Here is a 10,107-nt window from a genome sequence, read left to right as displayed (position 1 = left end):
TACATAGATTTTTTTTTCATTTTTACCTAACCTATAAGCCATACACAGAGGTTGTTGGAGTTGCTTTAACTCTGTACTATGTAGATCTACCTAAAGTCCTAAAGCGCTTGCTCCAGCTAAGATCAAGAGGTGTTAACCTCCTGATTATATCTCGGATCAGAAAAGTCTAAAGTTGTCTTCACATGGACGTCGTGCTGGGGTTTTCCAGCATGATCCTTGTGCCTGCAGAATGTGACAATGTGGCGAGGATTTCCAACATTTCGCACGCGCCTAGATGGCATTTGCTTGCTCGCATGCCAAAAACTACTCTACCAGCTCATCGGAGTGCTGTATAAATCCAAATCACACTTCTTTCCTGCAAAAAAAAGGGGTTCATTTTTGAGCTGCACACACATGCATTCCTCCCTGTGGGCAATTTGGTACGTGAGGATAAAGGCAATCGATGAGGGTGCATTCAAGAGCCCGTTGGCTTTGTGAATCGATATATAGAAGACTTGGAAGGTTTGACGGATCTAGAAACGTTGGAAGCAATGGCGTGCAGGGAGGGGCTTTTGCCTTCGCTAGCGACCTTCTATTGCATAAATTCAAAATGCCAAATGATTGCATTAATGTTGTTAGAAATGTCCAGGGAAGTGGCATGGGGCCGTACAGTCATGTCGTCAAGGAGATCAAGGCCATGTTTAGTTCCCATTCCCACAAATTTCCTACAGTACCTTTTACATCGAATCTTCGAACACAAGCATGAAGCACTAAATGCAGTTTCAAAAAATAACTAATTACATAGTTTAATTGTTTCATACGAGATGAATCTTTTAAGTCTAATTAGTCCATGATTGGACATTACTTATCAAATAACAACGATATGCGCTACAATACCAAAACCCAAACTTTTTCGCGAACTAAACACAGCCCAGAGCGAGAATGGCGAGCTTCACGTCGGCGGATCTCATCTACACTGCCAGAAAAAAAGGTATTCGTCCATCTTCGGTTAGTACCGGTTGCTCTAAACCCGGTACTAATACCAATTTAGTACCAGTTCTACTTTGTAACCTGTATTGTTGTGCGTGACATCTGTGCCTAGTTGGATGAAAAAAAAACAACGAGCTACTATGTAGTAAAAAAAGTCGCAAGTGCCAACAAAGTGCAATTGTAGGTTTACATAGAGAGTAGACCTAATAGAGAGGAATCAATCGACAACTCCTCCACCATCTACCCAGTTGCACGCTTTAGTGCCTCATAGACTTCCTCGCGAGACGCCACCGCTGCAGTCTGCAGATCACCGGTTCACCATCCACTTGTCATGCCCGATTGCCAATTTGACTTATTGTATTTTAATTTTATGGTGAATGGGAGCTTTTATTTTTTTGTTCTTCACTGGACCATCAAAAAGTCAGAACCGGCCCTGCCGGCTAAGATAAGAGATGTTAACCTCCTGATTATATATCGGATCATAAAAGTCTAAAATGGTCTTCACATGGACGCCGTGCTGTGCTTTTTCCAGCATGATCCTTGTGCCCCCAGAATGTGACAATGTGGCGAGCATTTCCAACATTTCGCGCGCGATAGATGGCGTTTGCTTGCCGAAGAGCACCCTTGTTCGCATGACAAAAACTACACTCCGAGCTCACTGAGTACTGTATATATAAATCCAAAACACACTTCTTTCCTGCCAAAAAAAAAAAGCTTCCTTTTTTAGCGACACACACACACATACATTCTCCCTACCTTTTGCAATTGCAAGTGTTGAAAATGAGAAGAGAGAGAGAGAGAGAGAGAGAGAGAGAGAGAGAGAGAGAGAGAGAGAGAGAGAGAGAGAGAACTGCCCTGCTGAGATTCCAGTTCCTTGATTGGCGTCGCCAGCGCTAGGTTGATCACAGGCAAGCAGAGATTGGGGAATATACGGGGCCACACTCCAGAATCCTCTGATTTCCAGTAGGTCGGTCGCGCGCAGTGCAAGCTGGATCTGTCGCGTTCGCGCCCCTGAAAATCGCCACGCCGGAGCCCTCTCAAGTCTCAAGTCTCAAGACAACCCCCACCACACACCCCTTTGTTTAATTTAATTATCTAACCAGACTACCAGAGCAAGATAAGAATAAAGAAAAGCAATGTGTTAATTAGGCCAGGGCAATGTTTATTCTCCGTCGAACTGGAAGTAGTTCGCTCCAACGACCGGCGTCGCGTTTGATCATACTATATACGCAGGAATTCCATGGTCCACTGCCAAAGTCAGAGCGCCCTATACCAAGTCTCTGTATGCAATCCTGATTAATTTGCCATTTGGCCACTCCAAATAAAGTGGACTTGCGGTTTGCTTCTCCACAACAAAATAGAAATAAAAATAAAATAATTTCTTGAACGGTGCTAATAGCTCGAGGTGAAATCTAGGAGTGCAAATTGGTGACTCTTAGGTGCATCTTCAATTCTTTTTAGTTCAAAATTTTGTACTACTTCTTCAAAATCAGATTTTATTTAAAAAATTAATACATAATTTGAACATAAAAGGGTTGGAGGTGTATCTAAGAGTCACTAATTAACACCTCTAGTGGAATCTGAAGTTTCACTTGTGCAGCTATGCTCTGCAAATTTTCAGCTAGCCCTGTCTCTTAGATCCCAAATCGAGCGCTGTTGGATCGACAAATGGCGCGTTAACCTCTGCTTGTTCCCTTCCTTTCTTTTCCCCAACACAAACAGAAGAGGCAGCTTAGGACTCCAGACTAATATGAAACTAAACAGCTTTGTTAACCGATGAGTTTGTGGCCTCCAACTCAACAATGGCTAGCTAGCACTGCACTGCCAAAAGCGGTCGTTGGCGCCGGACTCCGTCAAGCTCTGCGTTTCCCCCCATATTCTACTAAGCTGCAGGCTGCAGCAAGTTAATTAGGTCCGGAAAAGGCAAGCAGCAAAGCGTCCAGCTTGATTACAATTAGCAAGCAAGCTAGCTAGCTCGCACTCAGCTCAGCCCCAGCTGCTGACCTGACCGACCGACCCTGCCTCCGATCCTGTGACACCCGGCGACGGATCAGGAATCTAAACAAAGTGATTAGCGGATGCCATGCTCGAGCGGCCGATACAGTGACATCCCTCCCACCCCCGCGGCGGGGGGCGGGTCCAAGTGCATGCACGCCCGAGCTCGTCCGTCCAAGGCGATAGCTGTCTCGCGCCTTCCCGCTGCCACGTACGGGACGCCGCGGGCGTTGGTTAATCCCGGGGAGGGATTAGATGATTAGTTAACCCCGTGTGGGTTTTTTCTGAGATTAATTAAAGCCCCCGCCCCTAACCTCTCTCTCGTCGGCATCAGGGTGATCATTTGCTTGTCCTCTTCCATGCATGCGCCGCACCAACCCTGGCGCCTCCACCCTGGCCTGCGGCCTCTGCGCCCGCCGCGGCGTCGTGTCGTATACATATCGCCCGCCTCGCCTCCTCCCGCTGGTCTCACTGGCCTCCGGGGCATTGCCATCGGCGGCGTCTCGCGATCCCCTCCCCTCCGATCCTCCTGTCTGTCTCCTCCTCTGGTCTCCTGATCCCCGGCGGCCCACCTCTCTCTGGGTCTGATCTCCGACGGAGTTGGGTTGGTTGGTTGGTGGTGGGCATGGGAAACACGCCGTCGTGCATACCGCTGGCGCCCGCGGGCGGCGGCGGCGGCGGCTGCGCGGCGTCGTCGCCGGGGGCGACCAAGGTGATCCACGCGGACGGCACGGTGACGCGGCTGGCGCGCCCGGTGCGCGCGTCGGAGCTCATGCTCGACCACCCGGGCCAGTTCGTCTGCGACTCGGGCCGCCTCGCCGTCGGCTGCCGCGTCCCCGGCGTGGGCGCCGACAAGATCCTCCGCCCGCGCCACGCCTACTTCCTCCTGCCCATGGACATGCTCTACTCCGTGCTCACCGACGAGGAGATGGCCGCGCTCTCCGAGTGCCACGCCGCCACGGCCGCCGCCTCCGCCTGGAAGAGGATCACCTTCACCGCCAACGCCGCCCACCGGGGCGCCCGCGACCGCCACGACCGGCGGGGCGCGAGCGCGGGCACGGCCAAGGACGGGTGCGGCAGCGATGGTGCCAGGGTCTACCCGATGCTCGGCCTGCTCGAGTCCGGCGACCTCGCCGCGGATGATAAACCGAAATCACGCGCCGGCGCCGGCGCCGGAGACAGCAAGTCGAGCGTCGGCGGCGGCGCGGGGCTGAGGCGGCACCGGTCGTGGCAGCCGGTGCTGGACACCATCGAGGAGGTCCCGTGACGCGGCGGGCGGCGGGTTGACCGGCCGGCCGGGCGCCGCAGGAGTGAGCAGCTTTGGTTTCGCTGGTGTTAGGCGGGCGGCAGCTAGCTTGAGCTGGCGCCCGAGTGTACAGTAGCTAGCTTCCAGCTATTCTTTTTCTCTTTGCCTTTTCCATTTTTGTAAAGCCTTTTTTTTGTCTACACACGCACCACTGGCAAATTGATTGTCAAGTTTTGTGCCCGGGAAACAAAATAAGAAAATTGAGAGCCCACAGTACAAGATATGATGTGACGTCATTTATGATTTACTTTTTTTACGAAACACCTAGTAGTAATTCTTTGAACTGAATACTAATTAAAACCTCTTCTACACATGCATTTTTGGGCTCATCACCTGGTAACTTAAGTAGAAAATCTGACCAATTATTAATTGATTGAAGTGATTAATATCTCAAATCTGATTTCCTATAACAAAAAAATAATATGTTTAATTTTTCTGTACTGTTAATTTGCTTTGGATTCTGAATTTGGTGATTTCCATTGTCATTTAAGCCCAAAGAAATGACCTGGTTCGTCCATTATTTTGACAGTGTGGATCCATAATTTTTTTGAAGGATAGATGTGTGCATTGCTACTCTCATTCTAAAATCTCATGCATTAATTGTAAGAAACAAAAATATCATTTGTCCATAAATTTAATTTTGTTATTAACCAATGGGTAAATGAGGTAATCAAGTATATCCAAAGTACTTTTCATTGTCAATCTAGTAACATATATCTAACATCGTCAATTTATGCAGCTTTTTATATATTGATGGTAAGATGTAAAAAAAGTTTGACCAGAAGGAATCCCTAGATGATATGCATTTTGAACCAAAGGTGTATTGATTTTTTTTTTGAGGGGGCAAGATCTATTGCAGTCAAAGGAGCCGGTACAAGTTTCATGACAATAGTTTGATTTCTAATTTGTCATCAAATTCTTCCTACACTCTACTTGCCATGTTGCCTTTTCCAAAAGATATATGAGCTAACTTTTACAAAAAAAATGTTGAACTACTCTTCTTGCTTTTGTGTTTAAAAGGCAAAACAAAAGCCCTTGCCCTTGCTTTTACATAAAGCGCTATTATTGTCTAGACTGCTACATAGCATTCTGTTATCTGGAAAATGATGGTATTGATTTTGAGCGGTATATTCAGTTTACTAATGAGAAAGCTGCTATGTGAATGAGCAAAGTCCTTTGCATTTTTTTTACTTTCAGTTTTGGATTTCATCCACTATAATCTGCTACGGGATGATGACTGATTTATATCAGGGTTGTGAAACTTAATGGTTCCATAACAATGGATATGCTCCCAGCTCTCTCCTCCCTGGCCTCTGGAATACTATGCTACATCAGTTGGTTGGTGTAGTATATTATTTGTAACTGTCCGGGACACTAGCCAGACGGCACACAGGTTGTAGGGGAAATATACTAGGGGAGTCAGGAGCTGTATGGAACCTCAGCAAGATATACATGTTTGCTGAATGTCCATTGGACCTCAGCTGTACATGCAACTTGCCATGGAACACCAGGGATCATATCCCAAGATGGTCCTTATTTTAGGCATGTTGCCCTGAAGCAAACAAGGAGATATCATAGGATATGCCAGTGTATCATCTACCTGTAATGATGTACTACAACTCAACACACCGGTTCTCAAGAGTTGCAACTTGCGGGATAAACTTTTAATTGCACATAGTCCAATCTGAGCCCACTAAACAGGCAATTAACGGTTGAAAAGGCTGGCAATTTAATTGCACATAGTCCAATCTGGTATATAATCTCAGCAATATTTCTTTGAGAAGACAATGACATACATGGTATAGAAATTTTTCAAATGACCTCTTATAAATTAATATGATGTTTTTTAGGAAGACACCAAAAAATATCTCATATCCGATTCATATAAAGGAAAAACAATTGGTAGTACAATAGAAGGATAACTTGACACAAGACGACATAAAGAAAATAAAATTACACCAAAGAGATCTCTAGTCGTCTTCTTCATCCGATTGTTCGTCGTCCACCAGAGCTTGAAAAATACACTGAAATGGCAGTAAGGGAAAGAGACACCTGCAAACGCCATCGCCACAAGACTTTAAAGACCGCAAAAAACCTGCTCGCTGCTTACAACCAGATCTAACAACCGCAGAAAAAACATCGGTCAGAGGAATACCTCAAGCAACACAGGCTTGCAAATTACTAATATGATGTTGGTTTCATAAAAGTATACTTGCTCCAAATTACTATACGACTATACCGGGCCCATTATTTATGTAGGAAACCAAAGTCCAGCTATTCTAAATTCGGCCCAGTCCACCTAAGAATAAAAGGTCGCCCCAGCCATTTCCTCAAGAAAAATAATTCGGTCCAGGTCTGTCCCAGCGACTAACGGCCTTCAACCCAATCTCACTAGCACCAGAGATCTACCCAGTTCACTGACTTCTGGTCCCGCAATTGTTTGGCTCCACATTTCAGTAGAGAATCTCGAACCACCCGCCTTCCCTCTCAAGTAGCCGCGCCATCCCAACGAACCGGGACACCGACACGTAGGCCAATATCTCCGCGGACCCACCTGTCACCTCCAAGCCGCCTCGCGTCCTTCGTCCCCGTCCTCCCGGCACAACCAGGCCAGCACGCCACCGTCACGAGAAGGCTAGGGTTCCGGCGAGGCGACGGCGAGCGCCATGGCGGGGATTCGGTGGCCGCCGGAGGACCCGGAGATCTTCCCGTCCCGGATGCTCGGCAGCGGCGTTTGGGTACCCGTCGGGCCCCCGGGCGAGATGGCGTCGGACGACGACCGGTCGGTGGCCGCGGACTCGTGGTCGATCAAGAGCGACTACGGCAGCACCCTCGATGACGAGCAGCGCTACGCCGACACCGCCGAAGTCCTCCTCGCCTCGTCCTCCGCCTCCGCCGCGGCCGCGCCGTCCGCGTCGGTCGCCGCCAACCCCTCCTCCGACTTCAGGTGAACTGATTTCACTCCATTTGTCTTGTTCCTGCGCCGCGAAATGGGCGAGCTTCTGTGATCTGATTCCTCGTGTTGGGGAAAGTAAAGGGGATCAATCATCTGCCCCTTAAGCTTAATTTGGTCCAATGATCTCTCGGTTTTTGCATTTTAGTCCAAATCATCTTATTAGTCGGGGGCCAGTGCATTCAAAATTGTCTTTGCTGTGAATCTTGAACAGCTTCGACAAGGATGTCCCTGACTCCAGCGACGTGGAGCCTCCGTTGCTGGTTATGCAGAATTTCCAGGATGGTGCTTATTCTGAGGATCTTGCTAATTTCCATGAACGCAGCCACGCTGATGTCTGGTAACATTCTTTAAGCTGCTTTGATGTAGAGTTGTTTGTCTTATGCACTAGAATTTAGAGTGGCTGGCCCTGTTGCCCAGATGACGAGTGCTCTGTTCCATGTGCATTTATAACAAAATTTGGTTTGCGCTTTGCTTGGAACATTTTATGAGGAATCAGGGGCATTATTTTAGGAATTTAAGATAGGGTATACAGACTCTCTGCATTTGCATGCCATTAACATTTAGGTTTGGCATTACAATGGCTTTTCAAAAGCACCTTTCTCTAGATCCTAATGTCACATTTAGTTAGAAGCATCTTTTTAGGATCCATAGCTGCAAAAAAACTTACTGGAATCAGCAAATATTACTGTAACAAACTAGATTCCGCAGCCGCAGTGCAGCACACCACAATATTGCAGCCACAAATTGTCCCTTAGACCTGTCTTTCTAAGGCAATTCACTTCATGATGTTTAAAATAAATCTTCTTTTATCCATGTTTAAACTTTACCATCTTTACTTTCAAGTTTACCTGGATATATGGTGATTATTATTATCTTTTATTGGAGGTTTTGCTGTTATAAGCTATGTTTACCACCCATTTGTGGAATAAGAATCAAAATCTTCTGAGTAGCCATTTTCCCATTCAAGAAGAGATGCAAATATATATTGTGTATTTTTCTATTTTATTATTTTAATTTAATGCTTATACTGTTTTTTGACAAAAGCTTGTGTGAGTTTGCAGGTTTGGCACTGAGGTCATGGATATCCGTGTAGGCTGGACCAAAAATTTGTGCTCAAGCAAGGATTTGCCCAGCTGCAGCGTACTTGACATCGGGACCGGAAGTGGTAGGCTCTTGCAGCAGCTTGCAAAGCAAGGGTATGCTAAGGAAATGTGATACTGTGATTTTTCATTGTTAGTATCGGTACTGATGTGTTAATATATAATATACAGGTTTTCTGATCTGACTGGGATTGACTATAGTGAAGATGCGATTGAGCTTGCACGAAATCTTGCAATTCGTGACGGGTTTGAGCACATTAATTTCTTGGTGAGTCAGTCAGTCAAGCATATAATGTGTATTCGGCTATTCACATCAGCATGCATATCCAAATTGCATGACCTTCTCGTGCTTCAGTTTATATTATTATATTTTCCATGACTATCTGGTTGTATGTTAGGTACAATACCAGCCTCCATATTGAAAGAACAGAAAAGAACCTATTCAGCTTATATGAATGGTCCTTTTGCAGGTTGATGATGTATTAGAGTCAAAGTTGGAGAGAAGATTTGAACTTGTCATGGATGAAGGGACTCTTGATGCAATAGGGCTCCATCCTGATGGACCTGTGAAGAGGTAAATGCATGCTTACTGTGTAGATATTGATATGTCCATAGTCTTATCGTAAACCTTAGGTTTTCGCACCAATGCTTACATGTTTACAATTGCTTAAACTTTTTTAACGTGGAAAGAATGAGATCGCATGTTTGCACACATGTCTAAACCTCTAATCTGTTTTTGTTTGCATTTCAGAATGATGTATTGGCAATCAGTTGCTAGCTTGGTTTCCCCTGGTGGTATATTGGTCAGTTCTTCCATCCAAATTGAAACTGGAGTTTTCGTTTTCTTTATTGCTAGGACATGTGTGGTAGAACTATGAACTGTCAGTTTTATGTTGATGGTGACACTTGTATGTCCCACGCTGCTCTACTGCTATAGTCCTCCTTTTGCTAGATGTGTTTTCCCTTTCTTTTAACTATCTGTTGGCAACTTATATGACAGAATAGTCTGGCATATCCCTGTAAGAGAAATATGGCTATTTAAAAGATAACATCATCCTCTGATGTCTCTTCGATATATCTTTTAGGTCATCACATCGTGCAGCAGAAGCAAGGATGAGTTGGTGCAGGAGGTGGAGAACTTCAACCAAAGAAAGCTTGGTGCTATGGGCTCAGGAGTGCCAGTCATTGATGCTGCGGTGTTCAGCTACCTTGACCATGTTCAGAGTTACCCTAGTGTGGATAGTTCTTCCATCACGACCGTTGCTTTCCTGCATAAGTGAAACATACATGTATGCCTGATTGCCTGGGTTATTGCCCCCAGAAAGTTATCGTACCTGTTACTATATTAACTATGTACCCAAATCACTGATGTATCTGGATGGCATTTTAGTATTTTACTGTTGGATTGGTTCTTTGGAGTTCAGACGTTGTGCTGTTTTGGTATTGATGCCTGGATTGTTCTCTAAATCACTTTGGTATTGTTCTCCTCCCTGGAAGCGCGTCCAGATGCGATCCAACATACAAATGTTTCAGTGCGTGAAAATTGGGTCTACCTCCTGACCAGAAACACAATGAGCAGAAACACAATGAGGGCGCGTTTAGTTCCCAAAAAAATTCACCTCGAAATTTGTGCCTCTTCTTTTGGACACGTGTATGGAGTACTAAATGTAGTTAAACAACAAAATTAATTGTACAGTTTGGATGTACACGGCGAGATAAATCTTTTAAGCCTAATTAGTGCATAATTAGTCATAAGTGCTACAGTAGCCCACTTGTGCTAG

General features: G+C 45.8%; 2 protein-coding genes across 2 annotated transcripts; both read left to right on the top strand.

Moving 5' to 3' along the window:
- The first annotated feature begins 3,352 nt into the window (after nucleotides 1-3,352).
- On the top strand, nucleotides 3,353-4,489 carry LOC120676736. Its single transcript, XM_039958063.1, has one exon. It carries the CDS (start codon nucleotides 3,590-3,592, stop codon nucleotides 4,229-4,231), a length of 642 nt encoding a protein of 213 aa, XP_039813997.1. The 5' UTR covers nucleotides 3,353-3,589; the 3' UTR covers nucleotides 4,232-4,489.
- A 2,298-nt stretch (nucleotides 4,490-6,787) lies between these two features.
- On the top strand, nucleotides 6,788-9,749 carry LOC120674850 (EEF1A lysine methyltransferase 2-like). Its single transcript, XM_039955956.1, has 7 exons — nucleotides 6,788-7,217; nucleotides 7,438-7,563; nucleotides 8,288-8,422; nucleotides 8,498-8,594; nucleotides 8,797-8,900; nucleotides 9,078-9,129; nucleotides 9,412-9,749. Exons 1-7 carry the CDS (start codon nucleotides 6,937-6,939, stop codon nucleotides 9,604-9,606), a joined length of 990 nt encoding a protein of 329 aa, XP_039811890.1. The 5' UTR covers nucleotides 6,788-6,936; the 3' UTR covers nucleotides 9,607-9,749.
- Nucleotides 9,750-10,107: the final 358 nt, after the last annotated feature.

This window comes from Panicum virgatum, chromosome 5N, assembly GCF_016808335.1.
Source record: "Panicum virgatum strain AP13 chromosome 5N, P.virgatum_v5, whole genome shotgun sequence".
NCBI classification, from domain to species: domain Eukaryota; kingdom Viridiplantae; phylum Streptophyta; class Magnoliopsida; order Poales; family Poaceae; genus Panicum; species Panicum virgatum.
Note: the sequence above shows the minus strand (reverse complement) of the source record. Positions and strands in the feature narration are given on the sequence as shown.

Coding starts and splice junctions, on each gene's coding strand:
- LOC120676736 (XM_039958063.1), top strand. CDS start 3,590: ATGGGAAACACGCCGTCGTGCATACCGCTGGCGCCCGCGGGCGGCGGC.
- LOC120674850 (XM_039955956.1), top strand. CDS start 6,937: ATGGCGGGGATTCGGTGGCCGCCGGAGGACCCGGAGATCTTCCCGTCC. Junction 7,218..7,437: donor AACCCCTCCTCCGACTTCAG/GTGAACTGATTT, acceptor AATCTTGAACAG/CTTCGACAAGGATGTCCCTG. Junction 9,130..9,411: donor TTTCCCCTGGTGGTATATTG/GTCAGTTCTTCC, acceptor TATATCTTTTAG/GTCATCACATCGTGCAGCAG.